We start from the raw sequence: 16,575 nt of genomic DNA on the forward strand, positions 1-16,575 counted from the left end.
AACACTTGAAATTTCCCATCTGTAAAATGAGAACCTAGGAAGTGAGCTCTGTCTCAAAGCTACCTTATAGGTGGTATTCATGGGATTTCTTACCCCCCAAAGGTGGACAGAGTGGAAGATACAGCTTTTATTTTAAAAGGTTTTGATAAATTATTGACCAGAGTCATAATGCATTAAGGTAAGTCTGAGTTTTTTTTTTTTTTTTTCAGGATATCTCTATTTTACATGAGGGAGCACATACTGTGCCTTCTCACTAAATATCCTTTGATGGCTAGGATATCACTGTTACCTTGACATAGGGTGCCTTGTAGAAGGGCTCTTAGGGACTAAAGTATAATGTATGCAGGACTGAGAAAGGGGAGATCCCCACTGCAGAACTCACTGCCTGTGACTGAAGTTGTGGGCAGTGCAAGTGACAAAAAAGCACACTGAACTAGGATAGGACATCAAACGGAATTCTTTTGTTTGGCTGTGTTCAGCAAACACTTAAGGAAAGCTGCTCTGTGACAGGCACTGTACTGGACCCTGGGAAAGGACTGGCGAGCCATAGTTGCTGACCTCCAAAGGTCTCAGGCACATCCTCCTGAGCTCAGGCTGTAATTCTAATTGACCGTGGTGAAATAAAGATACTTCAAGAGGCCCTCATCAGTTTAAAGGCTGGTGAACAAATGCCTGTTCTACACAGGTGAAGCAGCACATAAATCTGCTGAAACAGAGCATTTTTCTCTCCCGTTTTCACAGGATATAGCTGCTTATTTTCTCACCAGAGATGTTCCTCTCTGCAACTCGGCTCAGACTTAATGAATCTGCTTTCATCTCCTGGGGGACTCAACTCACAAAATCAGCAGAAATGGTAAGTAAGCAGAGCATCCGAAAACTATTTTCTAGTCCTTGTCTGGCATTCTCTCTATAAACCATGACAAATTATTTCTGGAGTTTCAATGTTCTCATCTGTGAAATGAGGAGCTAGAAAGTGGACTCTGTGCAAAAAGCATGAAAACTTTTTGCTAGTAGGTGAAGGGGTTTAGGACAGTTACTGCCCCCCTCCCAATATGCCACTTTGCCATGTGGATTATCCTGAGCTGAAGTCACTTGAGGCCCTGAGAGCTCGAAGAAATTTTTGTCCTTCCTTACCCACAGAAGAACCTAAATTGGGTCTTTTCCAGAATAAGGGTTATTAACAGAGATAAATTTTATCCGAGTGACCCATCTGCATGGTAGGGCAAACATCTAATTACCAAACATCTACCCATTTTATCATTCTATGGAAGTGCATTCCTTTCCTCTTAAGTCCCAGACCTCTACCTTCTTTTTAGTTCAGAATGACATAAAAACCTCATTTTGCTTATCTTTGAAATTTCCTCTTCTATGTGCATTTCCCCATACCTACGCCTATTAAATTTGATTTTTCTCGTTAGTATGTCTCATGTGAATTTGATTCTTAGAGCAGCTATAAGGACCTTTGAGGAGACACGAATTCTTGCTCCCTGACTTAGGCCAAGTGCAAAAAACGCAACCAGAGGAAGCGACCTTCAACCTAGCTTCCAGGGCCTCGCACACAGTTTCATACCGATTCTCTTCAGGCGCACAGAGAGGTTCGGTGGTAAGGTAGAGAGAATGCGCATGTGTGGTAAGGCCCTTCCCGGTTCCCGTAGTTTCCTTTTAGGCTTTGGCCCCGCCCACCACCAGCGTTTCCGGCTCGGCCCAGGAAGCTTCCGAGTTTCTGGCCACTGCTCTTCTGGCCGACCATTTCGCCAACGTTTTTTTCAGCTTTTTCGGTTGTGGGGAAGGTAGCTGCCAATAAAGTTTCCCCTTTTCAAAGTCTGGCGGATTGGCCGGGCTCATCCTCTGTCCCCTTGCTTATTGCCCGCAGTCTTTCTAGGCTACTGGCAAGGAGCTTTAAGGTGTCATGGCCAGGGGCCGATCGGGCCCGGCCGGTCTGAGGCCAACTTCGGTTGCCCGCGGGCTCTCATGGCTTTTGGTCCCGCCGGCGACCCCCTCAGCGTGAGCGCAGTCCCTCCACGCCCGCGGGCCGCCTTGCGCAAGACTCCATGGCCTCCGAGGCTCCGTCGCCTTCGCTGTCGCCGTCGTCACCACCCTCCCCCGAGCCTGAACTGGCCCAGCTGAGGCGGAAGGTGGAGAAGTTGGAATGCGAGTTGCGGAGCTGCAAGCGGCAGGTGCGGGAGATCGAGAAGCTGCTGCATCACACGGAGCGGCTGTACCAGAGCGCAGAGAGCAACAACCAGGAGCTCCGCACCCAGGTGCGCGGTCCGCTTCCAGCCTCGTGCCCCATTGCACCCAAGGCGATGCCTCCGGAGCCTTTGATAGCCTTGGAAGGGCTGCCTGGCAGGGGCCCAGAACTGCTTTATAGAGTTACCTGAAATAAAAGTTCAGTGCTGTTACAAATCCAAATACTTTTGGAACTAGCCTAAGAGTTTGGGTTCTTCGATTTAGACAAGTGTGTGAGCTGATGGTGGGAAGTGAACTTCATTACCTTAGTTTTTGTTCTCATTTGTAACGTACCCTTGGCGTTAGGAACATTTATACTATTTTTTCTAGATCGTTTTTGAGTTTGTTAAAGCTCTGGCCTTGAAGTAGGATCCCATTTATCACTCACTTGGTGTGAACTGATGTTGAGCCTCGGTTGGCCATAAAATGAGAATGTTGGTACCACACAAGCAAATTAAGCGTGAGCAAATGGTTTTAGAGTTTTACACACTGTTGAACGCTATATATTTGCCAGGTTGTTATTCTGGGCATTTACCATCTTGAGTTTTCTGGTGAAAGTAGGGAGGCCCATACTGTCTTTGTTAGAGACTTTAACCAGCTGACTTCATTTCCATAAAATGGAGTAAGCATAAATATTTAAGCAGTCACACTTCTTTTTTTCTCACTTTTAAAAACGAGCATATTTTTTTTCCTCAGCTTGGTTTGTTGGGCAGTTACACACTCCCAACAAATTATTTCCCTTTAATTATTAATGTCAGTTGAATTGTCTAGTTCTTTGTGATATACTGGTACATTTCCCAAAACTGCACATAAAGGCTCTACATGAAATGGCAGCAAACTTTGCTATGCTTTGTTATCAAATGATCTGTGAAAATAACTGCCGAGATGCAGTGACTTGTGTGTCCGTTGTATAGGTTGTTGATAGGACGTTATAGAAAATATATTTGTTTGCTCAGTAACTAGTTCTTGAACACTTAACATGAATGCATAAGGACTGTGCTAGGAGATTACTCAAATGGTTAAAATATGAGGGAAGGGGAGCAAAATATGACAGCCTTTAAAAAAAAAACCTTTTATAATTATAAATTGTTAAATCACTGCTTGTTACAGAGATCTAAAAGAACATTTTTTAGTCTTCGAAGAGCCAGCATTTTGTTACTAGTATTAATTTGATATGGTGGTCTTAACATGAAAATTGGAATGCATAAAAAACCTTCAGTCTACTGTTGATAGTAACTCCTCTTTACCCTCCTCCTAGTGAGCCTCCCCTGGTGGTGGATATGGTTTCAATGTTAACGGTCATCCCAAATCACTAGTATTTTATTTGGAGTGGCTTGAGAATTGAGGGTGAACTGATAAACATAATACAGGTTTGGGAGTCAAAAGAACTTTGTGCAAATTACTTTGTTCAGATTTCTCATGCAAAATGGTGATTAGGATCACTATTTTGTAAGGTTTTTGGAAGAATTAATGAGAGGTTATCCAGAGTACTAAGTTCAGTGCCAAGGATGTAGCAAATACTAAATAAATTATCTAGTAATAGTGGTAATAGCCAGAGCCAGGACTGGGGCAAGGCAATCAGTAACCCAGGGCAAAAAATTTAAGGAGTACTCATTGTCTGGTACAGACCCTCTACTTCTGTGAAGCTGAGAATGAGTGCCTCCTTAAATTTTGTGGTCTTGGTGCCTTGTTTGGTTCACTCTAGTTCCACTGGGTGGTACTAATAGGATCTGATAACTAATGAGGTGGCTAGATAATCTGTGTGTAATCAGATTACCACCTTTCGCCTTTTAAGCTTTATGTGTCATTAAATATTTAACTTTTTCATTTTTTCTTTTTTGTTTTTTAGTTTTATGCCTATAATAGACGTTGTCTCACACTGAGATCTTTCCCAGATGAGATGTATTTATGGGATTGCTTCTCATCTGCTTATGGGTGTTTCCATACTGCTGCTCTGACCTTGGCGTTCAGTGAGGCACAGGGAGGATAGATAGCCCTCTGAGGCACACCTCCATTCCCTTTTGCTGCAGTTACTTAGTCATGAGACTGTTTAAAGAACAGACTGGGGGCGCCTGGGTGGCTCAGTTGGTTAAGCGTCCGACTTCAGCTCAGGTCACGATCTTGCGGTCCGTGAGTTCGAGCCCTGCGTCGGGCTCTGGGCTGATGGCCCAGAGCCTGGAGCCTGCTTCCGATTCTGTGTGTCCCTCTCTCTCTGCCCCTCCCCCGTTCGTGCTCTGTCTCTCTCTCTGTCTCAAAAAATAAATAAACGTTAAAAAAAATTAAAAAAAAAAAAAAAAGAACAGACTGTTTAAAGAACATGTCTGCTGTTTAAAGAAAAAAAGTGCATTAAAGCTTATGAGTATTAATATATTTAGGTTAATAGTTAATTCCAGGTGGAGGACACTGAATGATACTAGATAGCTTCATCTGATGAGTAAGAATTAATGTTTTGGTTTTTTTTTTTTTTTCAACGTTTATTTGTTTTTTGGGACAGAGAGAGACAGAGCATGAACGGGGGAGGGGCAGAGAGAGAGGGAGACACAGAATCGGAAACAGGCTCCAGGCTCTGAGCCATCAGCCCAGAGCCTGACGCGGGGCTCGAACTCACGGACCGCGAGATCGTGACCTGGCTGAAGTCAGACGCTTAAGGGACTGCGCCACCCAGGCGCCCCGAATTAATGTTCTTTTAAATTAATTCTTTAGGGAGAACTGATTAAAATTTTAGTATAAAAACATTTGTATTGTTAGAAATAAGGGATCCTTTTTGAAAAGTCCTGTTAATTTAATTCATCTGATTTTTGGAGGAAATATTTTGAGATTTGGCAAGAGAGTATAAGAATAAAAACATCTCTGGACTGCCTGGCTGGCTCAGTCGGAAGAACTTGTGACTCTTGGTCTCGGAGTTGTGAGTTCAAGCCCCATATTGGGTGTAGAGATTACTTAAATAAAAAAAATTTTTAAAACCTAAAAAAAAAGAAAATATTTCCCTATGCAAATGTGAAAGGTGAAAGAAAGTCAGTTATAGCATTTTTTATTTTCATGAAAAGGGGACTAGCAGCTTTGGTACTTCTCAAACTTTTACCAAGAAATACAATTATAATTTCAGGAGCATGGTGTGTATATTATTAGGTTGCTATACGATTTATTTTCCTTAAGTCTTGTTTTCTTTTAGGTAGAAGAGCTCAGTAAAATACTCCATTGTGAGAGAAACGAGGATAATAAAAAGTCTGATGTAGAAGTACAAACGGAGAATCACCCTCCTTGGTCAATCTCAGGTACTCAGCTTATAATGAAGTTATCTTAATGCTGTTACATTCACATCCTGCTAAGGCAGAGTTTTCTTTAAACTTAAAATAGACAAATATCGAAATAAACATGAGAACTGTTACATTGACTTCTCTCCATATGATTTGGTGTTTTCAGGTAATCTGTATGCTGCTCTGGTGGGAAAATAGAAATGTCATTCCTGTAAATATGTAGTATTGCTAATATGTTTTCAGTGGCACATTAACTGAGTAATGTTTGCCATGCTGTGAACCATCTACTCATATCTGGCCTTCCTTGTGACCAGGCACATGTGTTTTCTTGTTGATGCATTCCACTTAGTGTTGTGTTCAGTGCCATTCTCTTAGGCTCTTGTGAGAGTGATGAGCTCACAGCTATGACCTCATCAATGACATTGTGAGGCAAAATAACTGAGCAACTGAGTTTTAATAAATACAGATCACAAGAAATGATCTTTGCATTAAGTTTTGCTTTTTTTAAATTCAGTATGTGATTTGACTAAATTGTTAAACACAGCAGTAGAATTAACATTACATATATGCATGATATATATATATCATATATAATATGATCACACATATTATATATATATGGTATATAACATATATAACATGATCACACACACACACACACACACATATATATATATATATATTTTTTTTAAGTCAGCATCATGAGAGAAACTCGACCAAAAAAAATCAGCTTGATCTTTATCCCATGGTCATTTGATAGGCAACTATATTAAGGTCATACGTGATGAGAAGCTCATTTCTTTTGACAGAACACGACCTATATACCTTTTTTCTTTTTTTACTCTTGCTATGGAAAAATCCAAATCTACTACTTTTTTACCTTTTTAGTTTGACAGCAGGGGTACTGAAGGTGATGTTACAATCAAAGATACCTACTTCTGCAGATTTATTTGCACTATCCATTTTAATCTGTTAAATTGTATACAGTTATAAAAATACATTATGTTTGCCTTGTGTGCTGTTTTGTGTTCAGTGCCAGTGGTTTGGAATTAACTTCTTTTATATATGTTTTTCTAATATGATATCACCTAATTTGTTTTTGCTACAGATTATTATTATCAGACATACTATAAGGATGTTAGTCTTCCAAATAAAGTGACTGAACTCTCAGTTCACCAAGATCAGGATATCGAAGCTTCTACTTTTAATTCTGAAGACCAGTCACAAGTAGAAAATGATGCTTACGCTGGTACTGATATAACAGAACATGTTAAATGTACGGAAGACCATTTTGCCTCAGATTCACAGGTAACGTTTAGCGTGAAACTATTGATGGGGCATCTGGCTGTCTCATTTGGCTGTGAGTTTGAGTCTCATGTTCGGTGTAGAGACTACTTAAGTAAATAAAACTTAGAAAAGAAAAAAAAAACTGTTGATGCCCCAAACATATCTTTCTCTGTTGTTATTACATAGAAAAATAGACTTCTTTGGTCCCTTATGACATATATCAGAGTTGTAAACATTCTGTGCATAGTTATGCAGTGAATACTAACAGTTTTTGGGAAACAAAAATTGGAACTTCTTAATATATATAATTGTTTTTCTACTCTATTGTGTTCTAAAAATTTGTGATATACATAAGCTAAAAGAAAATTTATCACTATATTTTGACCCAACCAAAAAATTTTGGGCAATGGCCACAATATCTTGTTCACACTAAAAATTTTTTTTAAGATTTTGTTTTTTAAGTGATGTTGCCACCCAATGTGGGGCTTAAACTCACAACCCCGAGATCAAGAGTCACATGTTCCACCAACTAAGCCAGCCAGGCACCCCCATACTAAAATTATTTTAATTCTTATTTAATGTCAAATATCTTCCCACTATTGCCTGAGTGTCATAGAAATTTGTTTCTTCACTTTCAATCAGGATACCAGGATCCGAAGATATTCTTAAAGAATGTATCAGAGTCTATACTTTGTAGATTATTACCCTGTAATATCAGGCAATATTTTTGAGTAATGGTCACTCACTCACTTCTAATATCTTTAAAACAGGGTCAAAATTGAATTAACTAAAACACTAGTAACTATTTTTTACACTGGACCATACTGTAATTGATAGCCATTTCTTTCTATTGCAGAAATTGAAGTCTTACTATTTAAAATTGCTTTAAGTCTATTTTTTTCTAATTCTGCCAACTTCTAAATTGACACAAGGAAGTATTGGTCTTACTTGACATGAATGTATCTTACCTAGGAGCCAGCGTCCGTATTAGCAACAGAAGATACATCCTTAGAAGGTTCCTCTTTAGCTGAAAGTTTGAGAGCTGCAGCAGAAGCTGCAGTGTCTCAGACTGGATTTAGCTATGATGAGAACACCGGACTGTATTTTGATCACAGCACCGGCTTCTATTATGATTCTGTAAGTATCTCCGACCGTTCAGTGTTGTATGGTTGTGTCTTTGCTGCTTGATACCAAGTATTCAACCTTAAACTGAATTAAGAAAAGCAAGAGGCTGCGTTTAAATTCAAAACTATTTGATTCAAAGCTATTTAACATGAGTAAAGAGTTGTAGAATAGCTTATGATGCTACATTTCTGTGTTCTTAACTAAATAAGTTAATTGTGGTTATTATAGATTAATATTTCCAAAAGGTCTAATAACCTTTTTTTTTTTAATTTTTTTTTTTTTAATGTTTATTTTTGAGACAGAGCATGAACGGGGGAGGGTCAGAGAGAGGGAGACACAGAATCTGAAACAGGCTCCAGGCTCTGAGCTGTCAGCACAGAGCCCAACGCGGGGCGCGAGCTCACGGACCGTGAAATCATGACCTGAGCCGAAGTCGGCTGCTCAACCGACTGAGCCACCCAGGCGCCCCTCTAATAACCTTTTATATGTCAAGTAACTTGCAGAGATGTTAGGGTATCAATACACTTGATCTTAGCCAAAAGGGCAAGAAGCGATTTTAGAGTATTAATAAAAACAGTTAACTATATTGTTGTACAATTTTTCAAAACCTAAACTAATATTTTTTCATAGAATTGATAAGGAAGTGACATTGTTAATGCTATGCTTGGCGTGAGATACTTTAGAGTTGTTTCAAATACTTAATCCGTTTGGGCCAAAGGGAGTCTTTTTCTGGAATTCTCAATAGCATGTTTATTATTAGTTTAAAACTTCTTTGGCTTTTAAGCATTTCTCTTTTTATTTTTTTCATTTTTATTTTTTTAAGTTTATTTCTGAGAGAGAGAGAGAGCATGAGCAGGGGAGGGGCAAAGAGAGAAGGAGAGAGAGAGAATCCTAAGCAGGCTCCACATTGTCAGCACAGAGCCTGACATGGAGCTTGATCCCACGAACCGTGAGATCATGACCTACGCTGAAATCAGTAGCCAGACACTTAACTGATGGAGCCACGCAGGTGCCCCAGCATTTCACTTGTTTTAAAAATCAATGTTAACAGTGAGAACTAGGGATTCAGTATGGAATCAGACATGTGTGTAATGGACCACTGACCAGGACAGAATGAGAAAACAAAGTTCATGATTTATAATTCAGTATTATGGCTGTTGCCGTCTGGTACTTGAAATGGGATTTCATTTAGGATTTGATGAAAATGATGATGGCACTTACATATGTATATACCTCAACCTCAGTGGCTTAGGCATGTGATCTCCTCAGGAATTATAGAATGTGGTACCCCAAAGTGGAGCAGATGTTCACCGTTCCAATCACTGGAATTATTGTTAGCTAATTGAAGGAACATAATGATAATACTAAATAGTTAGATGAAAGATTTCATTAGCTTGTCAGTTTGCTCTTGGTTTTCTTTGTAAATCCCTTATGAAGAAAGGGTTTTCTTCCACAGAGGTATGCTAATTGACAATGCTAATTAATACCCAAAAAATTAATGTTTTTTATTACCAAAGAGAGTAGCTGTTAAATATTTATTTGGTTTTGAGGAGAATACAGAGTTTGTACATATATGATGTTAGTCTTCATCATTCGTCTACCTTCCTTTCTGTCTCTTTCCTCCTACATCTCTTCTATAAGTGGTTAGGTTGTGTAGGTTGTGTTTTAGTAAATTAGGGACATCATTGTTTTGCCCTTTTTATTGTGCCAGTTTTCATTTTATTTTTTTATTTTAATTTTCATTTTTCTTCTATTTTTGAAAATGTGTTTTGGACTGAAAGACACGAGATTAAATAGGTTTGAGTTATAAAAGTTTTATTATCATCACTTCCATTCAGTTTTTTAGTTTCAGGAAAGATAGTGAGAATTCTAAGTATTTTTGTAAGAGACCCGCAAAGTGAATTAAACACAATAAATTGCAGTAATATCAACTCTTAGAAAATAGTCTTTTCCAGGCAGGTTTAGTTGGTTAACCTTAGTATATTGTAAGATGTTTCCAACTCTGATCTATATAGGTTTATGATGTAAATAAAACATAGATTGTTCCATTAAATCTTGATTATAAAATATGGGCCAGTATCTAATAAATATAGATGATTATATAAATTAATTGTTGTGGTTTTTATCCATAATTTGCCAAAATTCATTTTTGCATAGCTCTTTTACTTAATTACTTACAGTAGAATTAGTAAAGACAGTTATTTATCACTTTCGTTATATAAACTATTATGTTGTATTTATGAGCTTAATTTTTGTAAGTTTGGGGGTTTGTTTTGTTTTGTGAGAGAGAGAGAGAGAGCAAGCAAGCACAAGCTGGGGAGAAGGACAGAGAGAGAGAATAGATCCCACAACCCTGGGATTATTACCTGAGCTGAAATCAAGAGTTGGATGTTTAACTGACTGAGCCAGCCAGGCACCCCAGAGCTTAATTTTAATTTCAGTTTTTCTTCAGAGCTTTTAGTCGTGAACACTAAAAGGCAGATATTTGTTTTATGACATTGAGAGAATGGTTGGGGGTTTTATACTACCAAACCATTATTGGGTAATCATAAGGATAATAAGTCTGGAATTGCTTTTATGGTCAGCTGTTTTTGATGCATGCCTTAGTTTTCATGACTTCTGAAAGGTTTTTTTGCTGTCATTTTTCATTAATATATTAAGTTGAACCATATGAAATTCCTGTTGTTGTAAATGTGAAAATGGTCAAATATTGCCAGTTTCATGAGATTCAGTTTAATATTTAAATGTATTCGTTTTTCGTACTAAGAAAATCACTGCAAATATTGCATGGCAAAGTATTTTGGAAAATTATAAGCATTTTCCTTTCTGTCATCTTTACTCATTATCTTCAGAAAATACTAGAAACATTTATTAAAAAAAAAAGAAACCTTTACTATTTTTGAATGTATTTGGTTTATGTTGTTTATTTTTAAATTTTATTTCATCTTACCTGATTAGAACTTACTGTTTTCTTGTCTTTGAAAGGAAAATCAACTATATTATGATCCTTCCACCGGAATTTATTACTACTGTGATGTGGAAAGTGGTCGATACCAGTTTCATTCTCGAGTTGATTTGCAACCTTATCAGACTTGTGGCACAAAACAAAGTAAGGATAAAAAATTGAAGAAGAAAAGAAAGGATCCAGATTCTTCTATAACAAATGAGGAAAAGGTAATGTCTTCATAATTTTAAAAATTTATATAATGATGTAATTCTGTCAAAGTTTTTGATGAAACTGAAAATCATAATTCAGTAACTATATTTCAAGCATATCAAGATAACAAGATATCAGAATCTATCAACCAAGGAGCATTCACATGGGGGCGAACATGTACTTTTTCACAAATTCTCAGTCACTACAAATAGAAGGAATTTCTTAAAGTTTGAAGGAGGTAGATGTAGGGCAGATAAAATATTCATGTGTTACATAATTTGGAAGAAGAGCAGTCAGACCCTCAGTCAATTGTGTAATTGCACAATTTGCAATAATAGAAAAGCACAGATTATATGTAGGTGTAGATAAAAGTTCAACTTCTTAATCATGTTGAGCTATTTCTTGCCTATTATGTTAGCAAACATTAAATCAGTTGCTAGCAAATACAGGGTAGTTACATATTTATTAGAAGTGGAAATTGGTGTGTTTGGGGAAAGTAGATGGGCCTTTTATATCAATCACCATAAAAATGTTCATATTCTTTAACTGGAAAATCTCATTTCTAGTAATTTTCAAAATCCGAAGAAAGAAAAATACTTTGTTATATAGCAGTATATATTTTTTAAGTTTATTTATTTTGAGAGAGACAGAGACAGCATGAACAGGAGAGGAGCAGAGAGAGAGAGAGAGAGAGAGAGAGAGAGAGAATCCCAAGCAGGCTCCATACTGTCCATGCAGAGCCAGACGCAGCGCTCGAATTCACAAAACCGTGAGGTTGTGACCTGAGCCGAAATCAGGAGTTGGATGCTTAACTGACTGAGCCACCCAAGTGCCCCTATATAGCACTGTTTTTAAGAACAGAAAAAAATGAAGAGTTCATATGGCTTGCAAGATCCTGGTTAAGAAAATGATAGAATGTTTAATTGAAAAAACATTCTTTAGGTCTTAAAATGGTAATATATAAAGACAGAGGGGAACTTTAAAAATGCTTGTGATACTAGGGGCGCTTGGGTGTCTCAGTCAGTTAAGTCTCCAACGTCGGCTCAGGTCATGATCTCACAGCTCGGGAGTTCAAGCCCCAATTTGGGCTCTGTGCTGACAGCTCAGAGCCTGGAACCTGCCTCAGATTCTGTGTCTCCCTCTCTTTATGCCACTCCCCAACTCTCCTACTTGAGTGTGCTCACGTTCATTAATCATTTTATAGTGATAAAATGTTATTTATATATAATAAAGATAAGATTTTGTAGATACTAGGTAGATAAAATAATAAAATGAATTTCTCCTGCTTTTATCTTTTTACTGTGGTTTCTAGGAAAATTTAAAGTATATACACGGCTTACATTATATTTTTGTTGGACAGCAGTGGTCTAGGCTGTCGCATGGTCTAAGCAATATGTGTTAAGAGCCTGTACTAGGACAAATGATAAGGAGAGAGAATTGGGATAAAGTATAAACATAGTCCATAGCACTTGGTAATTGATTCCATGTAATAGTGAAGGGGATGTCAAAGATAACTATACGATTTTTGATGTGGATGATAAATGGATGGTAATGTCATTAAGCAAGAAAGGGAACATGAGAGGAAGAGGGGTTATAGGTAAGAGCTGTTGTTATTTCATATATAATGTACGTATATCTTCACTAATTCATTGAAACATTTGGCATTAAACATTAGAAGATGGTCGTGTTTAAGACATTTTTCTCTGTTCCTACCTCCCTACCTACCTCTTTCCAGGATTTGAATTCAGAAGATCAAAAAGCATCCAGTGTTGAACATATAGGCTGCAGTGAGGGAGAAGATTTTGCAAATGTGAAAAAGAAAGCCAAAATGGACATTCATTACAAAAACAGTCCCACCAAATTCACTGTTCCAGTTAGTGGAAAGACTGTAGCATCTTCTCTTAATGAAAACATTTATAATTCAATGTCATTTAAAGATGAGAAAATCGTGGAGACTGATAGTGAGCCAGAAGAAGGTGAAATTACAGACTCTCAGACAGAGGACAGTTATGATGAAGACATTACCAGTGAGGACAATGTAACTGCAGAAGATACTGAGGATGAAGGTGAATAAATAACCATTGTTTAATTTTCTATAAAGAACCCAGTTTGGTCATTGTAAAAGAGCAAGACGTTAAAAATGTTAGGAACGCATGTAATGTATCTGCCAAAAAATAAACTGTTTGAAGCTGATTATTTTAATGATAGTGTTGAAAATTATGTGGGCTACCACTTGGTTATTTTTAGAGGGAAGGATTTGAATACATGACTAATACTTGGACCTTTAAAGTTTTATTGCATCGAATGGCCTAATCAGTAGAACAAAACCAAGTTACACATATTCTAACCCTAAAGATACATGTGTTGTCTGTCTGAGTGGGCTAGATCTTTGGAGGCCACTTATGAAATTGAAGGGAAAAAATAAATTGCCTTTAAAAACATGTAGTCCATAAATTAAGCTACGTAAGTATTAGGGTAAGTCTTACATTTCTTAACTTGAGGTCATAAAGGCATACTTTTAAAACCCAAGATTTCATATTAGGCCATATGAACTTACTTTCTTCTTGAAAATAGTCACCCCCTCCCCTTTTTTTCTTTAAAGGAGGACTCAGTTTTTGTAAGTTAATATAAGAATTCTTGTTTAGGAGAAATTTGTTGTTGTTTTTGTTTTGAGAGAGTGCTAGCTGGGGAGGGGCAGAGAGAGAGGGGGGACAGAGGATCTGTAGCAGGCTCTGTGAGGACAGCAGAGAGCCTCATGCAGGACTTGAACCCACAAACCTTCATAAGATCGTGACCTGAGCCTAAATCAAGAGGCCGATTCTTAACTGACTGAGCCACCCAGGTGCCCCTAGGTTGATCCCTTTAAATCTTAAGTGTTAAAGCCTTACTTATTATGTATGTCATATGGCAGAATTTAAGAAGGTTGTTTCAAACAGAATTAAGATTTTGATCAATACGTTTTATTTTATGGATGCTTCTTATTCCTGCCTAGAAATTAGACATCTCTAACTTTTTCCCATAGCATTTGGATTAATACTTTACCGATTTTTTTCTTTAACAGATGAGGAAAAAATTTGGCCCCCATGTATTAGAGTAATTGTTATTAGATCACCAGTGTTGGAGACAGGATCACTTTTTATCATTACAGCTGTTAATCCTGCTACAATTGGAAGGTAAAAATGTTTAATGTTACTCTGTTTGTATATTTATCTTATTCCAGTGGATTGTACATTACTCAAGCTGTTACCTTGAAATGTGCAAACACTTTTTGCCGGGCAGACACTTAATGACATCCATGTTCCTCCCTCTTCCACTCAGAAAACATTGTTGATACTTATGTTTTCTCACAGAGATTTTGTCATTTTCTTAACTTTTTAGGTTTAAATTACTTACTTAAATACAGTGTTCGTCTGGTATTTAATCTTCCTCCTCTGTTTCTTTGTGACTCGTAACCAGCTTGGTAGAGAGGTAGGTTTCAATCATGAGTAGGATAATTTCATTTTTTGCCAACCGGAAAGAAAAACCTATTCTTAATTCAGATTCTATATAGTATCTTAACTTTAAATTCTTGAGAATAGTATGGTCCTTTTACATGCAGTAATAGAAGTGGCAAATAGTCAACAGATTTGGAATAGGTGATTGATACTAGTACATAGGATATGTTGTCCCACTGGATGTTTTATTATTATTTTTAAAAATTTTTGTTTTGAGAGTGTGCGTGCATGAGCGTGGTGGAGGGGCAGGGAGAGAGGGGGAGAGAGAATCCCAAGCAGGCTCCACACTCAATGCAGAGCCCCACGTGGGACTCCATCTCAGAATCATCAGATGGTAAACTGACCTGATATCAAGAGTCAGATGCTTAATGGACTGAGCCACCCAGGTGTCCTACTGGATGTTAATATTAACTTGGGGTAGATGTTTCAAAAAGTAAAAGTGATCCTGGAACTTCCTTTCAAATAGGAAATTTAGAGTAGGATTAAGGAAACTGGACTTAGTATAATAGAAAGGCTTGTATTTTAACATTATATTTTAAAACAACAATGACAAAATCTTAAGAAAAAAAATTGTTGGGGTGCCTGGGTGACTTGGTTAAGCATGTGACTTTGGCCTAGGTCATGATCTCACAGTTGGTGAGTTTGAGCCCTGTGTCGGGCTCTGTGCTGACAGCTCAGAGCCTGGAGCCTGATTCGGCTTCTGTGTCTTCTTCTCTCTCTGCCTCTCCCCTTCTCACGTGCATGCACCTGCTCGCTCTCTCTCTTTCTCTCTCTCTCTCTCTCTCTCTCTCTCTCTCTTTTTCTCTCTCTCTCTCTCTCTAAATAAATATTAAATTGTTTCTTGGTTAACTATAAGTGCTTAATCTATATATGGTTCAAAAATTGTTAAAGACATCTTACTTTGCAGAGAAAAAGATATGGAGCATACTCTCCGAATCCCTGAAGTTGGTGTTAGTAAGGTAAGCTCTTTGGCTTTTCAAATGTGTAGCTTCATAGATACTGATTTTATGAATCTTCATTATGGCAGAAAACTTAAGGGCTTTTTCATTTAGTAGAAATTTAATAGTTTAGTTGTGATGGTAATGAAAACAATTTAGATTTGTTTATTCCACTGCTTGGGAAAATAATGTTTTATCAAAATTTGAGTAAACAAAATTATATTTAATTTTTAACAGTTTGGAGCAGGAGTAGAAATGTGGATTAATTTAAGTATTAAAGTAACACCCATTTAACAAACATTTATTAAATGAAATAAATGTGCTAGATATGATTGTAGTTTAAAAATGAATCAGACCTGGATTCAGGCTACGTTATTAGACGGTTGCGATTCAGGCTGTTACTAGACGGTTGTGTTTGAGTCCAGAGTATTTTACAACTCCAGAACAATCTGTCCTCCACCACCCAAGGCTCTCCATTTATAACTCTTCCTAGTTGCTCCTGTAATGGTTTCAGGAAAAAGAACACTTGGGTTTTCAAATGAAACAGTAAGAACAGAGTTACAATTTTAGTTACAAGAAGAAAAACAAAAGGTTTTGCTACTGAGACTCTGTATACTTGATATTGTCTTATTGTGTATTTTCTGTTGTTTTCTGCTTCTCTTTTATGGTTGTTATCTTTTTTCTTTTTCTGATCTTTCATAATCCCCATTTTGTTTCTATTTAGTAGAATGTAATACGGATTTAAAGTATATATTTTATGTGATTTTTGTCTTGTGGGGATGAAACTTGTTTTCCATTATTTGTTCAAAAGTGTACTTCTTTTTACTTTGTTTTGACTCATTTAGAAGGGAGGAAATTTTCATAATTTTAACCCTGAGCAAATTATCTTGCTTTTTTACTTTACTATGACTCTTAATTCTTCTGCCTCCAAAGAAAACTGTGATTTAAATAGCAAAGAAGTCCTTCTCCCACTCTATCTAAAATATAGGTAGTTGTGTGGTGGCGTTTCTGCCTTTTCTTTCTTTCTTTTAAACTAAGGTGTTCAGTGATGGGGTAAATAGTTTCTTGCTGTGTGAAATCAGTTTGAC

General features: G+C 37.3%; 1 protein-coding gene across 1 annotated transcript in view; it reads left to right on the forward strand.

Moving 5' to 3' along the window:
* The first annotated feature begins 1,671 nt into the window (after window positions 1-1,671).
* AGGF1 (angiogenic factor with G-patch and FHA domains 1) overlaps window positions 1,672-16,575 on the forward strand; it is a 29,769-nt gene continuing 14,865 nt past the window's right edge. Inside the window, exons 1-8 of the mRNA XM_015072103.3 lie at window positions 1,672-2,261; window positions 5,402-5,504; window positions 6,595-6,794; window positions 7,746-7,910; window positions 10,884-11,072; window positions 12,791-13,121; window positions 14,117-14,228; window positions 15,457-15,508. Coding sequence (XP_014927589.1) covers window positions 2,052-2,261; window positions 5,402-5,504; window positions 6,595-6,794; window positions 7,746-7,910; window positions 10,884-11,072; window positions 12,791-13,121; window positions 14,117-14,228; window positions 15,457-15,508 — 1,362 coding nt within the window. The 5' untranslated portion in view covers window positions 1,672-2,051. The remainder of the gene's footprint in view (window positions 2,262-5,401; window positions 5,505-6,594; window positions 6,795-7,745; window positions 7,911-10,883; window positions 11,073-12,790; window positions 13,122-14,116; window positions 14,229-15,456; window positions 15,509-16,575) is intronic.

Source organism: Acinonyx jubatus, chromosome A1 (genome assembly GCF_027475565.1).
Source record: "Acinonyx jubatus isolate Ajub_Pintada_27869175 chromosome A1, VMU_Ajub_asm_v1.0, whole genome shotgun sequence".
In the NCBI taxonomy this organism is placed as follows: domain Eukaryota; kingdom Metazoa; phylum Chordata; class Mammalia; order Carnivora; family Felidae; genus Acinonyx; species Acinonyx jubatus.